At 30.5% G+C, this 24,529-nt stretch overlaps 1 protein-coding gene across 4 annotated transcripts in view; it reads right to left on the bottom strand.

Annotated features, from left to right (window-relative positions):
• The window catches only part of LOC112694677 (protein quiver), a 41,734-nt gene that overhangs the window by 8,593 nt on the left and 8,612 nt on the right, over window positions 1-24,529 (bottom strand). For 2 of the 4 annotated variants that reach the window (XM_025570225.1, XM_025570226.1), the window contains exons 4-5: window positions 16,410-16,457; window positions 8,569-8,715 (exon numbers count right to left, since the gene is read on the bottom strand). In XM_025570225.1, coding sequence (XP_025426010.1) covers window positions 8,569-8,715; window positions 16,410-16,457 — 195 coding nt within the window. Of the gene's footprint in view, window positions 1-8,568; window positions 8,716-16,043; window positions 16,388-16,409; window positions 16,458-24,529 lie in introns of those variants that run through there. The other 2 variants (XM_025570224.1, XM_025570227.1) reach the window with 2 other exon arrangements.

The following is a 24,529-nucleotide window of genomic DNA, read 5'->3' as shown; positions in this document are numbered from 1 at the left end:
ATATAAAATAAACCGATGACGGCATACAGCAGTAGTAATTGCATAGATACCGGGGGCGCTTGTCGGGGGCAGAAATTATTTCTTAATACCCAGTGATAGTGCGATGCGAAGAACCGAAAACAAAAATATGAGGTACGAACACACGTCGAGCCCTGGTTTGAACGTATTAAGGTTACTGGCACCTGTATTGATGGTTTCGCAACCGTCTTCTGTACAAAGAAAATCGCTGCTTCTTGCTTACACACGTTATATAAAATATAGACAATGCGTGTGCACATGTTAACGAATGTATGTTACGAATCAGGATAAAACTAAATGACACGCGTGTCCGTTTCGGCTTTGATTTCGATTCGTTTTATAACATATAATTATTGTTTATGACCGGTAAACTCGAACTACTACAGTGGATGAGGGTCTGAGAGCAAACGCCTTTGTTAAAGTGTCGCGATCGCAGTAACAAGTGTTACATCAATTGACTATAACATTATGTGTTCGAGTAATTTACGAATCAAATGGTGGCAGTAACTGCGCAGTAGGCTCGCCAAGTATTATATCATTTTAGCCATCATCCAATATGACGATGTAGGCGCAAAGTGTAATACTAAATGTTGTAGCGACCGAGTCCGATTCACGAACAGACGATTTGATTTTGAATGCTGATACGTTGTTTTAGCTTTGTTTGGTCCCTTATGGTTTTATAATTTTTTTTCCTCCCTGAAAATAAACACCGCGAGTTTTCAAGAAGAAAATATTGAACGAAAAATTTTGATTTGCAGATACACGAACGTCCAAATCAGTCGAATACAACTCATTTCGTGTGCTACCTAAATCTGACGTATAAATCCCAACGCGTACACGTCAGATAAGTTCAAAGTTGGGAAAATGTAATTATAAGTTAATTTCGGTTCGAACGGTTTTCAAGATCTATTATACGCGCGAACATCGTCGGAAAAAAAAAAAAAGACGGATAACATTTTAATGCGCTGCGAATGCTTTTGACGAAATTATTTAAAAACGCTCCGAAGTGCGATATCATAATCCGTGCAACTATATCGATTAGAAAGTCGGTTTATTGTGATACCGGGAATCGTCAGCACTCCGGCCGCCTGTCAACCGATTCCGAGGACAGGGCAAAAAATAATAATATCCCTCAAACTTTCTCAGTGATTTCGGGTTATTCGAAAATTCGATTAAACCCGGCTGCGGGAATTGCATAAAATTATCACGTTGATTTCATGATTATCATAATTGCATAACCAAACCGATATGTCACCAAAGGGAGTTCCATTACAGCGCACATCGGCTGTCTGACCCGTTCCGCCAATCCGTCCACTTGCGTCACTCATCCGATTGTACTGATATCCGCGTAGAAATCGTTTGTATGTAATGACAACGGTCGAAATGTCATATCGGACTTAACGACCTTGCACCAAAGGGCCTGGAAAAGCATCAGTACCAATTTTGTGTCGGTTACTATGAAATTACGTATATGAATTATCAGACGGATACTATGACGGTTGTTTTTTAGATCATTTTTGAAAAATATTTTTACTGTTTATATTTTTCAAAATGAGATTTAGAGCCGCGAAGAAAAAAAGAAAATAATCTTTAAAAGTCGAACCAAACATATCAAACTATGCAATTATTACTAACGCATTTAATATTTTTAATATTTTAATTTTTGTTGGATATTTAGATTACGATTTAGTTACAAGAAATATAAAGAATAATATTACGTTCTACGTTAGATTTTACCGGTCCCTTGAATGTAACTATAGGTGTCTTTTTAGGGGTATGCGAGATGATCTTAAGGGATACGTGAAAAAAATGTAAGTATTGGTAAGAAATTTTGAATTTGATTTATTTAAAGAGATTCGTTTCAGAAATATGCAATATATGCTATTAAAAATGAAAACCATCAACTTATAGAAATGGAATACAGAATACTGTATGTATATAATAATAAATATAGAAATAAACTGAACGTAGCTCCAGATTTTAGATTATATCTTGCATCATTTGAATCTGATTATAAAAGGTTATATTATTTGAAATAAGATCAATAAAGATCTCACTGCATTTTTATATTAAAATTTTTTTATTTGTTATATAAGTAAAATAATTAATTTTATTTATTTATTTTTTTGTGTCGTATTACAAAATATAAAAATATTTAAATTATTATATTATATTATATTATTGTTATTTTTTTTATTTTAGTATTTTTAGAGTGTTTTTGTGAAAAAAGTTTAAAAGTTATAATGAGGGGTTCAATCTAGTAAAATATTTATTTTAGGGATACGGAAGAAAAAAAAGGTTTGGAACCGCGGATATAGGATATAACTTGGCCATGTGTCCTTTTAGTTTTATATCTTAAGTTTTGTTGTTTTTGCCTCGAATTGACGCCAACGTCAGTGGGGACATTAATTACAGATGATTTTTATTACGTCGTTCGATGGGTTAACTCTTATTTCTCAGTAATTTCGCAACACAGTCAAAAAAATTAATATTTTATACTGTACTAATACCACGCCCGTGACGCGTATTATCTTAATATAGTATCGTCGTTGGAGACATTCGTAAAGATAAGCTCGAAAATCGAAATTAAAAACAATAATAATAATAGCTTATACACGGGTATACGGTTTATTCTATAAGAATCTTAAGCGATGACGTGGTAATTCGGAAAATAAGAGGCGATAAAATTGTTATAAGATGCCTAGAGCTAGAAAAACTCTCCCAGCGCCATTCGTTTGGGAAATTAAAAATGATTTTGACCAATAAGAGCCGTATTTTCAGGAATCTAATTTGTAATTGGTGCAGTAGTGTTAGATATAAATGTAACAGTTAATTGTTATTTTTAACACATTTCTGAACATTTAATCCAATTCGATCTATACAAAATGGTCCACATACATGTGTGTTTTATGATTATTTATTTTTATGTTCATTCTTTTTTCATCTACTCCCACTGATCATCCCTCGTAAAACAATAGTCGCGGGACTTCGGACGTCGAAAACTATTGTTCTTAGAGTTTGCAGTCTTATTGAAAAATATACGCAGTGTTGGAACTGCTGTTCACGCGCATTGCGTATTATTAGAATAACAGTTTCGCTAGCTAAAGAGGTCTGTCCCGTAGACTTCGAATCTTCATCATGGAGACGTTTGTCTAGATTTGGAATCTAGTTTATGCTAAAACGGTCTCATGAAATCACACGTATAAGATCATTTTCTAGTGGGTGTGATTCTCTACGGGGATCAAGGCTTGACGGAAATACTAGTTCAAGTGTTGTCGAATCGATAATGATAGTACCAAAAAATATTCGAAATACGTCCGATTAGGGTTCCTACAACCGAAATTATGCGTTCGATGCACATTACTCGCACGTGTGATCAACAGAAATGAATGCTCGAGAGTGAAATGCGCTTAGTTTATTATTTTTATTCTTTAATATTTTCCTATTCGTTCATGAAATAATCATTAGACCTCATTCGGATTATATTTTATCAATAGAAGAAACAACAGTAGTCATTTCCAGCGTCTGCAGTGCGTTCAATAGTAATATATACGCCTTGAAAACGGAATCTTTTTTTTAAAAAAAAATTATCTTAAAAAAATACATTCAAATGCCATACTTTAATTATTGTTTGATACCATGCGTATGAAAAAATATATACATAACTGTCTGGGTCAACATTTAGTCTTTGATCAAAAAAGTTATGATAATGAATAATAGTAATTAAAAAAAGAGCCAAGCGTTGCATGTTATGCACAGCACAGGAATCGCTTGTTCAAAACGATCACATAATTAAACGATATCGCTGTTTTCAAAAATAGATTTTAATTGTTTTTTTTCCTCTGCTCGTGCATAGATATGTTTTATAAATTTATAACACAGAGATGGATAAACTTTTTTTAATGAAGTGTGCCAAACGCAGACTTGGATTAAAATTCACCGTGGTGGTTGTACTATATTTTTTTATTTATTTTTTTTAATTCAGACAAATATCAATCTACCATATAAATAGAATGATTATATACATAATAAACAGTAGGATGAGGAAAACAGAAAATAATCCGATTGAAAACATGAGTAGCACACATCACAGTTACTTGTCAACGTTTATACAAAAAAAAAAAAGATTACGACTATTGCACATTTTTTTTTCAAACAGTTAAACCCTGATGTTTGGCACGGGCTTTTGGACTTAACGAACAGTATGAAAACAAATAATTTTGACAAAATATGTTGTTTTTGTTTATAACTGTTCCTGGTCTCTAGCTGATTATTGAGTTTCATATTTTAGGGTAAGGTGAACATATATTTTTCTAGTCAAAACGAAACAAAAAAAAAAAAAAAAAAAAAAATAAATAAAAATATATCTTCATAATTTTGGTGACAAATTTTTTTTATTTAATAATTATTGACAATATTAAATACTATTATGGTTTTAAGGAACAGAAAAATTAAAATTAAATTAATTAATTACTTATTTTTATTATAAACAACTTATATATACAGAAAACAGAATGAAGGAGTCTCCATTGGAGGTACTTCAACAAGATTATTATTATATCTCACGTTTACATTTATATATTTTATTTTAATTAAATTTTTTAATATATAATCATATGAGTAGGTCACGATACCACTGCATTTTAAGCCTTTTATACTGTATACTAGCTGTATTATGTGTTTTATAATTTATTTGATGTATTATTTGAATACGTACAATAAGCTCATTTAGAACATAAATATCAAATGAAAATAAATAATACTATATGAATTCAAAGGTAAAACATCAATAATACTGCTACTAAATACTTATTTGTTTTCAAAAACAGTTGGTGTTCGGATTAAAATGAGAACTAAATAAAATAAAGAATTAATTATAATTAATTAATAATAACCTATAGGTATTTCAAAAGTGTTTTGAACCGATGAAAAATGGTAAGTACTTTTGTAATATTATAATTAATACTTAATGATCGAAAGTCACATTGCCGCAGTAGAATTTCACTGTGGTAAAATTAAAAACGAAATAAATTGAAATGCGTTAGGCAAAACGAAGATACAAAATCTACTCAATATTAGTCTTGTTTAATTCTTTCATCACTCGAAATTATTGATGAATTCATTATTTTCCTCCACCGGAACCCTGATTTATTGAAGTATAAGTATTATAATAAAAATATAAATCGAGTATCTTCGTTGGCTAACTTTTGATTAAAAAAAATTATCTGTACATTTTTTTTTGTGCATAATAACACATATAATAGAGTATAAAGCAAATAATGTAACCAAAATAAATGTGGTGTATACGAGTACATACGTAATGAATTAATGTATGATAGGTATTATATAATCAACATTAATTAAATTAAATATTATATAATTGTAAAATATATTGCAATGCTGAGGTCAAAGTCTAGGAATTATTTTCTTTACGCGAAAGTTTTTCAAATTCGGGTATTCATATGAGCCTTCAAAATATTGAAATAAGTAAATTTCATTTTTATATAAATAATTTTTTGAAAAGATTATTTGATGCTTTTAAACACGAAATTCAGTTGGCCTAGACGTTTGATTTTTGAAATAAAATTTTTAAGGAAAACTTGTTTTATAATGACTAATAAGTCATTATTTGGTTAGAAGAATAACAGTTAAATCTAAAGACAGTAATTTTCTATAACTCAATACTACATATATTCATCATATATTAAATATACATTATATATATTAATATATATATATTTAATCAATGTATTCATGTACTAGTAGGCTGATATAAGATTTTATCGAAAGTTTTAAATTTGATAAGAGATATACGGGTTCTGAAATCATTTCCTATATTTCCTCCCAGTTATGGTTTTTGATATTATTCCTAAATACATATTTTGGCTGTGATGCATTCATTTAACATACATGAAAAATAAAACATGTCTATTCAGTTCTGGGTATAGTTAGATTCTTAGCATGAAATCACATAATTTATATTGATACAACGATGATCTTCGTTGGCCAGCCAGTTCAACGTTTCTATTTTTGTGATACCAAATTAGGTAAATGCTTTTCGAATACAATTATGTTTTAAATGTACCGAAAAAATGTCAATGTGTACGTCAAATTAATTCTCAAACATTATTCAACACATTTATGTAGTCTATAAAAGGATTATATATAGATAATAATAAAAGAGTAATTAATTATAAAAACTAATGAAATTATAGAATATTAGCAGTCATTGAAGTTATTGAAATTTAAATCTTTAAAATAGTTTTTTTATTTCGAATAATATTAATAGATTATGATTTATTGAAAATGATTTGTAGTTATACTAATGTTTTAATAAAAAGAATAATTTTCTTTATTTAGATATTTTCTGCTATATATTTGTAAAAAAATGTTTGATATACGATTAACGGTAAAGTATCCAATGATTTAGACTTTTTTTTTTTTATTTACAAATAAGACTAATAATGTTCCCGTTGATATGCTACTGTAAATGTAATTACGAAGAAAAAAAATGTTACTCGTTGGTTTTCAATATGAAGATTAACTTTGAATTGCTGTGAGTATTAAATTGTTTGTTTCATCTTAGTTTTTTTTCGTTCAACCAAAAATACATTGGAAATGAGATGAAAATATAAACACGAGTAGGACTATTTTAAAATATGGCCATTTATTATTTTACCCAATGTTTCTAACGACTGTATCCTCGTTAAATATTTATAAAAAAATATTTCTTCGACGTACATCAACCGTAGTTTCAAGATGTTTGTTTTGCGACGAGACTATATTTACAAACACATAATGATTTTTTGAAAAATTAAAACTGTCTACAAAGTTACACAAGTTGTTTACAGACACTACATTTGCAGTTCAAATCGTTTAAAATAGTTTTAATAGTTTTTATTTTTGTATTAAGCATGTCGCGTTTGTAAAATCATGCTTTATCAGGAAGTGGGTCAGTGGTAAGACGAAATAAAAAGGCCTGGGATGAGTAAAAAAGTAGCTATAAAAATTGTAATATGATTTTAGTCTTGTTTCACATCAAAGGTTGCCGACACTCGATCATTAAGCCCATCACTGATTCGAACGACTCGTGTCGGCATCATAGTGGTCATATTTTAGACCACATCTTCGGTAGTTTTCCAAAATGCATTACGTACGAGCATTCACGAGGATACGGGATGCGCGTCAGAGTACGCCTTCGGATTGCCGTTTCGACCATATTCGTAAATATGTACGTATATTGCATACGGTGTAGGCACGTATTATGGGGGATGAGCGTCGAAAGAGACCGTCAGTAGTCGTAATCAAATGTTTTTGTTTTGTAATATTTTCCCAAAGCGTAGGACACTAACTACAACAGTTTAAAAATGGCAACGTTGGATTTACCATGTAACTTTCGAACGATGTACGCAGACCATCTGATTCACACGCAATCGTGTACAGTATAGCCTAAACAAGCTTAGTATAGCCGATAAGAACCACGAACAAGGTTATTCCACTAAAACAAACTAATCTCCCGTTATCCTTTCGATATTGTTCGATACAGTTTTGCGTGTTGACGAAATGAAGCCGTACGTCGACAAATATGTTTTTTTTTTTTTTTGTTTAGTTTTAATTCGATAGCCGATACGTTTAATCAGTGATACCTTAATGTATTACAACTGAGTCAAAAATATTTTTTGTTTTTTGACGAACGTCATTTCAAACACAAATCGAACGAAAGTATTCGGTATGTATTTCCAGAACTCACACTGTCCAGACTGGCTTGAAACAATAACTCGTGTCTTTCTCCATGTGTTGAGATTTTTTTTTCCTCCAAAGGATAGTAGGAGAAGTGTCCTAAAATGGTCAACTATGGTAATAAGACGCCGGAAACAACAACAACGAAGTCATTAGAATATAAGAAAATAAATATGTAACCCCATTTAGGTTATAATAGTTTAATAAATTTGTTACCCGCAGAAATATCGACGGCTCCGGCCGTCGAAGCTTTCGTATCACCGAAGATAGATAAAAAATAACGTCGTAAATAATAATCGTTGTCTACATTTTACCCGGATGCTTCGACGCGTATTTTTTTAATCTCATTTACAAACGTCAACGGTTAGAACGATATCGTCAACGCGGGCGATTGCGTCCTGCGTCGTTACATTCAATGACATGTATATTTCTTACCGGACAGGGCCGGCATTAGGTGGAGGCAAAACGGGACATTTGCCCAGGGCCTCGCGCGAAACGTGAAACTCGTGGATCGCCTGTCGAGTGCGATTTCTTGAGAAATCCGTTGCCATATAACAAGACAAATCGACATAACAATATTAAATTATATTTTATGTCATGCATGCACAAACCCGGGATACATAGAAAGTTTATCTTATCGCATTTCTTAAATTTAATTAATTATCACCCGACGTGGCGTGCAGCTGTCACCGAGTCTGATTACATATTATCGCATTCAATTACGGCCTACAGGTTTACAGGTGACTATGGTTGTTGGTAAAATAAGTTTACATCATAAACAATGATCGTATCGCGTGTACGTATACTTACACGTTCTTACGTAGCGCACCATTTTAACGCAGCACCCGTTGCAGCTGACCAGCGGCGGTTGATCTTGAGGCATGGCCGTGTAGTTGAACGGGTCCTTGCACCGAGGGTCCTTGGCGCTGTCGCACTCGTAACAGTAAATGGACCGAGCTAGAGACAAGGTGGCGGAAGATCGCAAAACAGAAAGAAAATTTCGATTATTGTATAATAAACATAAAAATAATTAATGAATGTTTTGGATTTTATTTTTAAAAACTTGATAACACAATCACACACGCAGCATATATATATATATATAAACATATTGTATGACGTACGCATTTACTCCGTATCATCATCACCATTATTATTATTATTATTATTATTAAATCTATCGGTTAGCACCATAGGCGTGCGCAGGGGGTACGTAGGGTACGCAGCTGCGTACCCTGAACATAGAACTTTGTTTTTAAAAATATCAAAAATAAGTAAAAATCATGACATATTTATATTATCTATATGATTTTTTTATTGCGCTAGAATCAAGGTATATGCTTAGTCAGATTTAATGCGTTAACGTGATTAAGAAGTACTATGGTTCAAGAGGGATTGAATAGTTTTTAATAATTAATGTTATTAATTATTTAATTAATGTTTTTAATAACTGAGCAAGAACTGGCTGCAAATTTAAATCCAAAAAACGTTATTGATGATTTTAAAATCTTAACTGAACGCCAAATTCTGTTATGATCAATTGTAATTGTTTATCAATTTAATTTATTTATTTTGTTCTCCTTTATTCAGCATCAACAACAAGGTTATTAGCTTACATTTGTTTTTTACTACTGGGTTTACATTTTTATATTCTATAAGGTATTTACATGAGTTTTTTTTAAATTCAGTTATACATTCCAATTATTTTGTTTTTTTATTAAAGTACATAACTATGTTTTTGTTTATTTACACTATTTACATTTTTTACTCAAGTTTTATATATTTCATTTTTTTCTTTTTCATAATTTATTTAAAATTTTAATTATGAAGAAAATCATAAAAATCAAAAAATGGCTATTCAGTCTTTTTTTTTTAAGGAAAAAATTAAGATTTTAAATTAAACAGCTTTTTAGTAATTTGTGCTATATTTTCACCAAAATTTTGAATGATTAAAATAAATTTCAGAGGTGATTGGAGAGGGAGTCGCGGCAGTCTTTTGAATAGCCTAAAAAAGAGGTCTGTTCACGCCTATGGTTAGCAAATTATGTACATGGGGACCAGCGAATATTGTTTATGAAATATTAAGCTAAACCTTTTACTCTGCTAAAAAATACTGATACGTCAAATGCACTTAATAAAATTTTAAGTCGAGAGTTAAGAGTTTCAAGTCACGCTTCTCGTAATGCAACAAATCGCACAAAAATATGAACAGTACACATTACGTTCACAAAAATTGTTTCCTCAATGTCTATTTTTTTCTCTTATACTATCTTATTTTTTAACATGTCGGCTTTACCAGTCTGAATTTTAAACGTGAAAAGTATAAAATCCTTTCTAATATTTCTAGAATGTTTTGTGCCGACGTTCCATTGAAAATAATAATACTTGTCTCATAGCGTTATTATTATTATTTATTTTTCGTAGAGCTCGACACGAAATGCTTTTGAGTTATGACGGTCAATACGATATAAAGCCTTTAATAGAATTGCGGAAGAGTTGTACGACTGGATGGGCACGTCGACGTATAGTTATTTGTCGCGTACCAGACGAAAGCATGCGAAGCTTAAGTCTGTATTGATGTTTTTCTATACTATAGGTATATCCACTGCAAGTCTACGGAATCCAATCGACGAGAACCATTTACGTTGTATGGTTTTCTTGCACAGTAATATATCTGCCACGATTTTCGAATAGTTCCCCACCCCATCGACGAGAAATCATTACCTATCATGACGGTGTGATATTCGTTCGCCAACGGCATATGTGGATTATCCTATCATTAGTGTTCCGTCGTCCGGATATTTTATTATTTTTTTTTTTTTCGTTTTATTGGATATTGTTTGAATACCATCGTTTCGGTTCCTTTCAAACGTGTGCATCGAAATATTTCACATGTTTTTCGAACTCATAACGTTATACGGTCAATCGGTTTTTTTTTTCTTTCTAAATGTACATTGCACATGCGGCCTGCACCTGGTGTTCGCGGAAATAATATTTGAATAACGCGCGCATTCAAAGACAAATCGCATGATGCCTGTATGGAGGAAGTTCCTACGCGAAGCTTAGTAGATAAACGACTACACATGTGATTTCATACGTGAAAAAAAAATACACTGGTACGTGAATTCCTACACGAACAAAAGTACACCAATATGCGATATGTAATTTTCTACGTGCAATTCCATGATGGAAAACGCAGCGCATCATTATTTAATACTTACTTATCTTTATTAGTAATAATTACTCTGGACAGTAATCCAAATGTGATTCGTCACATTACTCGTGATATGATAAATCCCTTTTTTTTTTTTTTTTTTAATTCAGTACTTTTTTTTATTAATAGAATTAATATTATTTCACGTTGAAAATTTATTAAAATTAATTAAATTTGGTTTACGTTTAGCGAAAAGGTGAACAAATTTTTAGTGTACAATAATAATTATTATAAATTTTAAAAGAAACGTTGAAACAAATATAATATATATTATGTTCGTGGACGTACGTAAATAATAGGGTGCTTTTCTAAATTCTACACTGATTATAATTATCTTGAACGTATTCAATTAAATAAATTTAATTATCAATACGAGCTCAATATTATATATAATATATCACATAAAAATAATTTGAATTTAAATATTATTGAAAAAGTCCATAAAAGTATTAAAGAAAAATTAAAACACAAATATATCTGACGAAAACGAAAATTCTAAAAGTAATACTATTTATGTATAAATCGCTTTTAAAACCAATAATATTTAATCAAATATATAAATAATAGAACTTAAAATTCACAAAAAAAATTCCCTTTTTTTGAAAATGCTAGTATATATAAACTTAATTTTGATTGTGATACATTTTATGTAGGTAAGACAAATATAAATATTAAACCGAGGTATAAAGAACACGTTTCTGAAATAAAAGACAGTTCCTAATTCAAATTTTACTAAAACATGTTATAAAAAATAAACTTAATATACATTTTAAGAGGTATCAGTGCAGACTTAGAAAAATTATGTAATTAAAATAACCTTTACATTAATTCAATTTTCGATGAATTACACATATATAAAGAAATGAAGAAATATAATTTTAATAATATTTTAAATGTAAAAACCTATTTTAAAAATAATATCTTATGTGAATACTTTTTAAATAATAATAAATAATAATAACTAATATATTTATATTTTTAAGCATATCTATGTTTAATAAGAATTCATTTTTAATAATTTCTTCTATTAAAGTAAATTATCTTTATGTAAAAGGTCTAATTTTTCACAATGTATTCCTTTCTTTATTTTTTCATATTCAATCACTATTTTATTGATTTTATACATACCTGACGATGAATTTTTAATTGGAAACCGGTCGTATGGGTATGGTCGAATTGCACTTGGATTGAAAAAAGGTAATGGTCGAACTGCACTCGGGTAAAAAGAAGGTAGTGGTCGAACTACACTTGGGCTCAAAAAAGTATTTCAGTAAAATGATTATGCATTTGAAGGGGTTAGATTTATTTTATTTAGTTACATTTATTACCATTTAGTAATCATTAACGTGGTTAAAAATTATTGTTTTATACATCACATTATTATTATGTTAATTACATATATTTACATTATACATTATATTATATTATACATATTATTATTATTTGGTATACATTTTTTTTTTAATCGTCAAATTTAATTATTGTCATTATTATAATTTTTTTTTGTCATTTCGATGATTTTTTGTAGTAATGACTAACTGTATTCAAAAATTCTACCCTGGTAATACGCTTCTGAATATATATGTTATTATTATTAAGGATGGGCCGATACCACTTTTTACTGATACCCGATATACCGATATATACAACCGATATAAAACCGATACCCGATATTATAATCACAAGTAAAAACTAAGTTGATTTTTAATATATTACATAAAAAAAATTAACTTTTTTGGCAAAACCATGAACCGATACTAAAATTAATCCGATATCACAAACCGATAAAACCGATACCCGATATTATAATCACAAGTAGTTTTTGCGGTATCGGTTCAAATATCGGTTTTGAAAATAAACCGATCCCGATATTTCCGATACCACCAATATCGGCCGATACCAAGTATCGGTTCTAGGATCGGTCCACCCTTTAATTATTATATAATATTTTATCTGCTTTATCTAAATGGCACGAACTAATATATATTGTTATTAAATAAGTACGCTGTAGCGTTCTTCAACAGAAAGATTCGTAATATTTTTAGAGGGTTTTCCATTATAACTCTTTTTTTGAAAGAGTGCAGTTCGACCACTACCTGCTTTTTACTGGAGTACAGTTCGACCATTACCTTTTTTCAATCCAAGTGCAATTCGACCATTTATTTGTAGGTAATAAGTGCAATTCGACTATCCCGGGTGGTATTTTACAAAGGTATTTTGTTTTACAAAATAACTGAACTACGTTGTCAGTCCTAAGTCCAAATGAAGTGAGAAGGATATTTGTATTCGTTATAATTTTTATTTGTATAGGAACTTACGTAGAATTCAAGGGTGGTTTTTACCTGCTATATCTCGTGCGAGAATTTACATTTGCTTGTCTGTATAACATGGTTTTATTGGTATAGCACAGGGACGGGCGAAACCAGCATTTTGTGCTGAATTTCGAGGTTTATATTATATTATCTGTTTGTTTCAAAATAGCTTATGTTTCACGGATTAGTGTCAAAAGTCTTGAGTGTACCATGTATGGATTCGCTCTGGATTCGACCAGAAACGAAACCGACGTGTGTCGGTAATAATAAATGTGTATAGATAATAATAACCGGAATCAACAAAATAAGTACAAACAAAAATATTGCTATTACGTTTGAATTTTACAGTGTCCTTAACAAATATTAAATTGCACTGTTGTTTATGGAACGGTTTTAAGATTTAAATAGATTATATTATAATAATGTTCAAAAAACAAATGTATGGTCCTTTTATTCAAATTGCGCTGTCGAATGTATTCGTAACACGAAAACTAGTATTAAATAGTGTTAGAACGTAAACAATGATTTTGTCAGAATTCTAAAATAATTTCTATAATTTAAAACGTTTATCTTTTTCTACACACGTACATACGTTGTACAGTTGTACGTCCGATATTTATTCATGACAGTCGAAACTATTAAGACTAAAAAGAAGGTCATAACAATCAAATATGGTTCGTTGAAAATTATTTGACCTCTTTATTTTTATCATTATTTATTATTTTAAATTTCAAGCATAACGAATATAATTTAAAGTCTTCGAAAAGGTATACAAAGTTTAAATTGAATGAAAGAAGCTTTATAGTTTGTTTTATTTGAGTTATTAAAAGTTAAATTGAGTTATTACTGGACTCACTCGCTCGGAATTAAAAACATGAAACTAACCAAATCCATTCGTGTAACTAAACATTTGATCAAAGGAGTGCTTTGGTTTTGCTCATTTTCGTACTTAAAATAATATAGATAGCGGGTTATATTTTACTTAGATCAAAAACTAAAATACGAGTAAGAAATTAGTTTTCGAATAACAGTTCAGTGTCTACCGATTTTATGAACAAAATAACTTAATTCATACTTGTACTTTATTAATTTACTCGTTGAAGGCACTCATATTCCCTAGCTGTGCTAGGGTTAAAACCAAACATTTATGTACAAATATTCACTGGTCCGAGGTTAATAAACTGTGAATTTGCAATTTTCTTCATCTAAAAAATTCAGATTGCTACTGTTATAGTATTATAATCTTAAGCGGGGACTGATATTAGTTATTCGATATTAGTTAGGTATTCGATGAGCGGTAATAATTAAAGCAAAAGGAAAAATATCCATCCGACCGCTTTGACGTGATGGCGTACATAATACGTAAATAATTAAAACCGTATGATTAATATTTTGAAGATAAACATATAATATATTTTGTATAATTATAATGTTTGTAATATTTTCTACTCGGTTCCCTAAAATAGGAGCAACGGCACTTGTCACAGTATACAGTTTTTTTTGACAAGGACCATGTTGTTCCATAAAAGCGATACCATGATTTTCTTTCATCATCAAATAATATCTAATCAAGTGCCGATCTAGTACTCAAAGATTATTTAAGTTTATTATATGAAAATTTCACAGCAGCAGCATGAAATTTATTTTTTTACTTAACAGTTTCACGTGTCGAGTAAACACTTCTAACCCCAACCCAATCAAATTTTTACATTTTTATTTAAATATAATATAAAAAATATATGATTAAAATTGTGCGAATTTGAAATTTTGTATAAAACATTGGTCGCACAAAACCACCAGCTTATCATGAAATAGATACTTTAATAAAAAAAAAAAAAAAAAACTACTTTTTGAAATACTGCTATAGAAATCAGTGTACAAAATATATACTACTGTAAGAAGTAATGGGCTAATCAAAATTAAAAAAATATTAATATTCAAAATATAATTGAACGCGATCAAACTGTAATCACATCATGTAATACCGAAAATGTAAAATTATCTAGATTTATTAAAATGTAATGTAAATAATATCTAAGAAATTATTATTTTTCTTATATGCCGTGCATAAGTTTTAAATAACTATTTTATATCGAAACTAGTTCAACTAGTAACTATTCTATGTTGTTCCCTTGGATATTAATGAAAATCTCTACACGAATTATGATTTGCGAAGTATTTAATATAAAAAAAATATTAAACACAAAAAACGTATACGTTATTTATTCTACATCAGAACTAGTAGGTTGTACGAAAGTATCGAAGTTACGCGCGTTACGACATACGGTGTCGTTGTACACACGAAACGCTAAAAAAATTTAAACACATTTTTAACACGATCATAAGAATTTTAAACGATTCGAACCCCTCCCAAGCACGTAAAATGCGCGCACTTTTTCTTGATCATCAATGAAAAACTATGTTAACAGTGCGTGTGAAATAAATATCAAAGCGTAAAGATAAGAAGAAGAAGAAGAAAAAAAATTAAAAATAAAATGAATGAAATGATTTGAAGGATAAAAATATGCATAAATAACCTGACCTGTGGTATTGTGTTCATACACGAGGAAAAACGGACTGAAAACGGTATCTCGCGGAGGAAAATGGCTACGGCCCGTTTCTTCACACTTTTTATTAGACGGTTACGTGTGTTACGGAGTTAATAATATTACGGGTGTACGGAAAACAGCGTTATTGTGTTACATTAGACTTTTAGGTGTACACAAGTCGGTATTGCAATAGCTACGTCACACACCTACCTTGATATGCCGAGCATTCCGTACTAGTGCCGACGACTCCGGGTATGATAACAACGAGTAAAACGATTATTCTAATTTCCTTCATTCGGGCCGATATAGTAATAATTCGTGTGTGTGTGTTTGTGTATGTGTGTGTGTATTATAATATCACATTATTTCGTATCACGTATTTTTCCATTCGAGTTGTTTACCGGACACAATTTAAAATAAATTTAAAAAAAAAAAAACCGTCCGTAAACGAAATACGAAAAATATTAATTAATTTATACCAAGTACCGTCGACGTATCGTAAAACGTATTATACGTATGTGTACGTTATATATTGTTAGAAGATAAAATATTTTAAATGTTTTGTTTGTTACTCACGGGGAAAACATTCCTGACGGGACAGCGATATGTTAGCCAACACGACAACTGAAATGCAAAAAGAAACACACAATATTTAAATAAGTATGTACACGGATTTCTGTTGCAAACAAAATACTACTAAAACATATTATAATAACGAACAAGCGAATAAATATACATGTATTACATTATGTAATGTGTGTGTGTGTGTGTGTGTGTGTGTATAATAATAACGTAAAATAATGATTAGTCAGTAGACGAGAAAATGAAAATGGAAAAGAAAAAACCGACACGAAACGCGAAACGACCCCAAACGCGCCGTGCGTATACCGGCGCCGCTGTGCTGGTTTTTCGCCGTTCACAGTTATATAAGTTTGAATTAGGTACGAATCGATTACCATATAACGTCGTCGCGTGCTTTGCTAGTTCTACGTGTGTGCATGTGTGTGTATGTGCGTGTAAGTATATATGTGTGTGTGTGTGTGTGTGTGTGTGTGCGTGTGTGTGTATGTGTGTGTGCATGTGTGTGTGCGTGTGCGTGTTCGTATTAGTGTTCGTGTGCGCTGGCGTTCGCGCGTGTATGTGTATACAGGGTCTTTCACGTGACGGTTAATTTATCCGTTAAAATATTTTGAAAGAATTAAAAAATAATAACCTCCGCGGACGAGACGCTCGATGAACCGCTTTGAAAACTGGATGGATCGTTGACGGTTATTCATCTTTTCAATAATGGAAAGAAAACAATAATATATTATGCGGTAACTTTTACAACATGTCTCCCGTAAGTTGTTCACGATTGATGGTGCTCAGAGTTTTTTTTTTTTAACATTGCGAAACTCAAAAAAGACCCTGTACAATACACGTGTGTGTGTGTGTACGTTCACGTGCGCGCGTGTGCGCGAGCCCTAAGAACACAAACACGCGCTTACGTATATAACAAATATAATTTCTATCATTATATATAGATTTGAAATTAATGACATGTTCTTTTTTTTTTTCGCCCGCCGTCTGCGCACGGGTAAAAATAAACGTAAGACCGTGCGTTTCTTTTGAAAATGGCATTTTTTTTTTTTTTTATTTGATGAACACGCGCGTACACCTCACGGCCATGTCCCTCCGAATCAATCGTAAACGGACGGGAAAAACGAACGGCAACGATATATCGTGTATCGCATCGTGTGCGCAGCACTGAATAGTGATCACAATTGTCATTATGCTTAGTAAGTACACCGTCGCGGTTACTCGTCACCGGCAGAGCCGTCCTCAGGGAGGGGGGGTGAGCGACAGGACTATTTTGTCTTTGGCCCCGGTATAGAACAATTTAAATGGGGCGTCCTTAAAGTCCAGATTGATTGGAAATATTCGGCGCTATCTGTTAGAGATTATTATTAATATTCATATATTTTTCTTTATAATTTTATACAAATGTACGTACAAGTTCGTTATCGTGGGTATCGTTGCGACAAAATCTTTCTGTGATAATTTCTATGACTGTTTATAAATTATCTAGAAATAAATTTAACTTTTATTAGAAAGTGGTGACTGGTAATTCATTGTTGAAAAGTTATTAGAAATGTAAATACATCGATACATTTAAAATGACCTTGATTGGTTGAAGTTTGGAAAACTATATTTACCAACATTTTGCAAATTTGGAGTGTATATTTTTTTATCATACTTTTATATTGTTATTATGATTGAAGGGTCTCCGAATAATTTACCCCAAGCCCTAAAAATCCCTAGGACGGCTCTGGTCACCCGTACTTGGGTACCCATAATACTGTGTAGAGTGAACGATTAAATGAAGGGCCGTGGGGACGACCGCCGCCATAGTAAGTGCACAATACGGTTTTAACAAATTGTACTTTAAATAATAATAATTGGACCTTTGTATAATTATTCGTGCTACACTGGACCGAACACAAAAGGATAAAGGTTATATGCAAAATAATTTTTTTTTCCTGTGAAATTAGTATGCATTGTCGCAGGCAGAAACTATTATTAACACAAAACGGGGTAGATATGGGCAACATTTTTTTCATCGAGGTAAAAAATTACTGATTGATTATTTGATTTTGCAATTATTAAAGCCTGCTCGAACCAGGAAGTAAATTAATATTTTTTATCGTTATTATGAAATGACGAAAAAAAAAAGTGACAAAAGTGACCTTTTGTTAGCAGTTCCGTGTTAATTTGATTGAACGTTTAGCAAACGTAAAATTCTCAAAGTTATAATAAAAATGCTAAAATTAAATTATATTGTGATGCACGGTGGACTAATGTTACAGCCGCTGTAACTAAATCAATTTAAGTCCGTATCTCGTACAAAAAGCGAGTTTCCAATGCATTACGAACTCCTGTATCGACGATATATATAATATTACGATGGGATAATTCAATTCGATAAATGCTATTTTTTCCAGCCTTTGATGTCGATGGCTCCACTGTGCGACGGGGAAAAAACTAGTAAAAATGCAATTTTATACGTTACAAATTGGAAGTAATTTTATTTCCTGGGAACACGCGATTGAATGTTAAGAATTATATTACAAAAATTCAACACCGTCGAACGCGTATCGCACGTGTGTGGTACGACCGAAGCAATAACACTCCGTTTATGAGTTAGCGATTCCGCATCGGGATCATCCATCACAATAATATCCGTAAAATAATTCGTGAAGGAAAATTCAAACCTAGACGGGGGTTTTTTTTTTTTCATAAAACAATATAAACATATATTCGTAAATGACCTTTGTGTTTATAACATGATGTACGTGCAAAGTTTACAAGTCCGTGACGTATCAAAAAATAATAAAAAGACACATCCGTACGTAAACGGTATAAATCCTCCGAGTGATATTACACAAGTGAATTTTGATTGCTTTTTTTTTTTTTATGTTTTCTGTAACGGGATTACATGCAATGACTATTACATTGCAGCCGAATGGAAAAAAAAAAAATCCACTAAACAGTTGAAGGCACAAAAACAATTTCTCGACAAAGTGTTCAACGATACAACGAAAACGTTCATCTCCGGATACGTATTAATTATTTATTATTTCGTTAAGGACTGGAGGCAGGCGAACGCATACCCCGACTGTGCCGCGAAAACATGACGTTTTCGTTGGCTTACGTGAAAAATCCGCGCTGTTGTGTCCCGAAACTGGGTACCGATAAAAATAAACGCGTTTTCGCCCCGTGTGTGCCGTCGCCGTAGCAAAAATCGAATACAATATTACGCGATGCACGCATTCCCCGTCGCGAGTGTATGATTACTACGCGGAAGTGAAATAAATGAATTTGTCATTTGCTCGGGAACCGATTCGATTTGCCAGTCCAATAAATACGAGCACAATAACCGTTGCGACCCAGAAATCGTGTTTGGTATATACGCTGCGAGGACCGCGAGTTATCTCCGGCGGCTGGCGTTTATTAGATTTCTGTTTTTGCATTCAGAACTGTGCGGCAATTTTCTAAGATCGACCGGAATTTCGAGACGTGCCAACCGACGCAATACACGATTTCGTTACATTTTTCCGCGGGACACCGCAGTATCGGATTGGTTCTGAAAACCGATTTTCTAAAAACTGAGAACTCCACGTCAAAGTGTAACGCAGCGTTTGGAAACGTCGTGCTACGTCGTCAAGTCTCAGTCACCGGGATCGTGTGCGCGCGAAAATATCGTCAGATTGTTTATTGATACGTGGCCGCGCAGACGGTACCATGGAAGCCTAACGGAATCATTGCGAACAGTAGGAATGCATTTCGAACACGGCATGACGTGTGCTTATAACTATTATTACGTGATATAATAATAGTTTACTAACGCCAATTGAGTTTGTAGCGTGTTTAAAAAAAAAAAGTGTTTAAATATATATAATATTGATAGTAGTAATACTTATAATAGTATTCAATTATTATGATTGATTTCTTATTTCTGTAATATGTATTTTCTAAAAAAAAAAAAAAAAATTATATGGTTTTATTGATTAACAATTCCTTAATAACTCAAAGCCATGTTTTATACATTTGGTGGTTTACTATTTGAAATCAAGACGTAAAAGCTAAAGCGTTTAGATTCACCATCAAAATCGAAATCGAAATTGATTTCATTACATCTTCGGAGCATACGACATATAGGTCCATTAAAACTATGCGTGTAGTCGCGAGTGGAACGGTTCATACGAGTAAAAGGTTTATTTAGATCTCGATCAAAATGTGAAAACCAACCAACGTATCGCCTGCAAAATTGCAAGACGATTAATTAGATTATTTAATATTTCATAAATAAAAGATAATACATTTCATAGATTGTTTCATGGTTCGTTTTAAGGCCATGCGACGTGCGCACATATTACATTAAAAACACACACCGTCGGTTTTCAATATTGAAGCCTCTATACCGTGTAGTTACGGATTTTAAACTTGTGATGTATACCTACCTATGGAAATTAATCAATAATTGGAAATGAGAACTAAAACATTATATGTGCATACGCGTGAAGCTCGGCATCACTCGCGGAACGCATTTAATAACATGTGAGTGGGTATAAAATACGTGCGTATGATAATGTTGCAGAGCTACTGTACGGCCTACACAAGGTTACGGTGTCTGGCTAGCATATCGGTTGATTTTTACGGTACATTTTATCGTGTTACGAACGTGAAATGTACATCGTCATTAGTGTGTGGTCGGGCTGTTTATTTTTATTTTTTTATTTTATTCACTTTTAGCCGCGAACAACGCTGCAGTATAACAATAATTTTCATCTTGCCGTAAAAAACCTAAAAAATCAACGGTATAAACGCGAAAAAAAAATGATTGACATAAATGGATGTTTGATTTTTAAATTTTTGATTTCGTGTATGAATAATAACTGTTCAATAATCGTTTGCTTTCAACGTAACGTGGTTCGGAACTTTTTTTTTTATTTTTCATTGATTGCATAATGATGCAAGCAAAAACAATTATTTATCCCCAAACGAAAAATGGAAATAATGTTTACGGTGAACATTGCGAAACGTGAAGGTAGATTGAATAAAACAAATAACAATTATCGCTGTGTATTATAAATACATTGTTCAAATAGATGACCATTTAAAATGCACAAATTCTTTTTATGAACAGCATAGTTGAATATATAGCATTAACACTTAACGAAAGAAAAGAGGATTACCAAGACGAATCAAATTATCAAAGAAAAAAATTACACATTTGTATGAATATCCTCCAATGCCTGTTAAGGAAAATCGAAAATTATAATTTTATCAACATAAGAAATATTTTTGATTTTGAAATAGTAAGTACTGTAAGTACATTTAACAACTACTATTACCTATCATAACGTTGTTATTAATTTATTATTGTGGTCTTTAAGAATAAAAATGAATACAGATACATTCTAATAATAATAGAAATATATATATATTATAATATTAATTATTCCCTACTGTAATCTCAGATTTATTGTGCTACTCATATACTAGCAATTAAACCTTACGAATCAATTAATGATAATAATATATTATATAACTTATATGAAATCTTTCCACTACGTCTATCTCAATTTTATTTATAAATATGAAAGACATAGGTACATTCTACATTAAGATTATTATGAATGTTATGAATGTATTTTATTATATAAAATTAAATCACAGTTTGTTGATAGTTACTTTAATTTATCCTAATAAAATGAACAAACTATTACGTGAAAAATAATACTCAATAAGAAATACAATTCGACAATAATATTTCTTCAATTTGTAATATAAATTCCAATGAATTAAAAACATCGAATGAAACTTGGTTACATTCTTATAAGAAATTAAAAAATACATATCCAATGAATATTCTATTATTAAATATTCGAAACATACCTAAAAACTTTGATGAACTGTGTATTCATATTGATAATGTGAAAATATAAATTTATATTATAATTTTAACTGAAGCTAGGATTACAGGATACTGACCCAAATAGATTTTGCATACTAGAACACTACACATTATACAAAAACATCAAAAAATTAAAACTTTGGAATCTATCTCTCTATGACGTTTTACAAGCTATTTAGGCCAATCGCTGCAACAACCACTTGTCTCGACTGATCTTAAATTAAATTTAAAATTAAAAACGATGGAATTTTATATGTAATCGAAAATTATATGTATCTCAAACTCAATTAAAACCGTTAAAATAACAGATTTCAAATTAAACCCAAATTAAATTATTTTTTGCTTAGAAATAATTTTTTTATTAGAGACAGGTAAATTTGTATTATAAGCATATATAAATGGGTAATTATTTAATCAAAATTTAACAAAATATTCTAAAAATAAACAAAGACTCAAAATAGTTTTTACTCTACGATCCTCGGTGATGTAAATATCGATATAATTATTAAACAAATAATGAAAATATAAATTATTATCATAAACTTTTATATAATTATGGCTTTATAAATACAATCAATTCCAATACAAGATCAAATAAAAATGGTGGGTCTTGTATAGATCATATGTTTATTAAAATAATATCTTAAAAAAATACCATTACTTATGTTGTTTACACAAAAATCACAGATCATTATTAAATTATCTCTAAAAATTATTAATCTCTCAAATAACCGAAAAAAGTAATCTAACCATAGAACTATTTTCAAATTTAATCAAAATATATTCTCTCAGAATCTTTTAAAATAAAACATATTATCACTAACCAAATTTGTAAAAATAACTCAACAAATATATATATACAACACATAACCTTAATAATTTTAAGTTTATAAGTATTGAATTTACATTAAAAACAGTTTAATCATTAAAAAATTTATTCTGCATTAGGTTTTAATAATATTTCATCTAACAATCGAAAATAATGTACACAATTTATTAATATCACTATCATATATTTTAAATTTATCTATTTTATATAATGTTTTTTTCCGATACATTTAAAATATCAATAGTCACACCAACTCTCAAAAAAAAGGACAAAAAAAAATGTTCCAAAATAGTGCTTTATATCTATTATATCAAATATCCTAATAATTTTTGAAAAAATTTTTCAAAATGATCTACAATAATATTTCGAAACGTACAACCTATTATCACCATTACAATACGGTTTATATCAAAAAAAGGTACATATCAAGCAATAGGTAGCTAATATTACTGAATCAGTATATAAAGTAGATAATGATAAAAAAATGTGCTACTAAATAATTAGAACTTGCCAAAGCCTTTGATACAGCGAACCATGAAATATTATATTATTATACAAACTAAAAAATATAGGAGTATATGAAATAGCATAAAAACTTATAAGATCATGTTTGTTTTTGTTTTCAATACGTAAAATATAAAAATACTTTAAGTTCTGAAGAACTAATAAAATTCAGTGTCCTATAGGGTACGTTACTGTCTCCAGTCTTATTTAAGATCCAACTTAATGATTTAAATTTTCTACCTTTAAGTGGAAATCTGACCTATTTTGCAGACGATACTGTATTAGTTATTACAGGTGGTTATTGGACCGAAGTATTTAAAAAAATCCAAAGAGATATACAAATAATACAATATTGGTTACTAGACAATAACTTATTCTTAAACACTGTAAAAAACATTCATATTACCTTACTATTTAAAAAGTACAGACTTCCCCAATATTATTTCATACTACATATAAATAAATGTGTAAATGAACAAAACTTCGCTTACACTTAAAAAATAACAATATTTAACAAAAATTTGAATTGCTTGTTTGTCATATTTTTTAATAATTAATATTAATAAATTTTTGTGTAAATAAAAATCGTCAAAATAATATTAAGAGAAAATTATTTGTTAGTTAAGTATTCATGAGCCCACGCACGAGCATGCTTAGGGGGCCCATTATTCTGTTGAAATAATAATAAATAAATAATAAACAGTAAAACTTAAATTGTACAAAATATCTACGTGATTTGTGTCAATTTATTTATTATAATTGTATCCTTAATTTTAATTATTGGACTATACAATTTTAAGCTAATGAATACATGATCAAAGTTGAAAATCTAGAATAATTAAAAATAACATTAAATTACATTTAATTTAATTTCAATTTCACATAGTTCAAGAAAAAAAATACAAA

The sequence above is a fragment of the Sipha flava genome, unplaced genomic scaffold (assembly GCF_003268045.1).
Source record: "Sipha flava isolate LNK unplaced genomic scaffold, YSA_version1 132_pilon_pilon, whole genome shotgun sequence".
NCBI classification, from domain to species: Eukaryota; Metazoa; Arthropoda; class Insecta; order Hemiptera; family Aphididae; genus Sipha; species Sipha flava.
The sequence above is the reverse complement of the archived record's forward strand: the minus strand, read 5'-3'. Positions and strand labels throughout refer to the sequence as shown.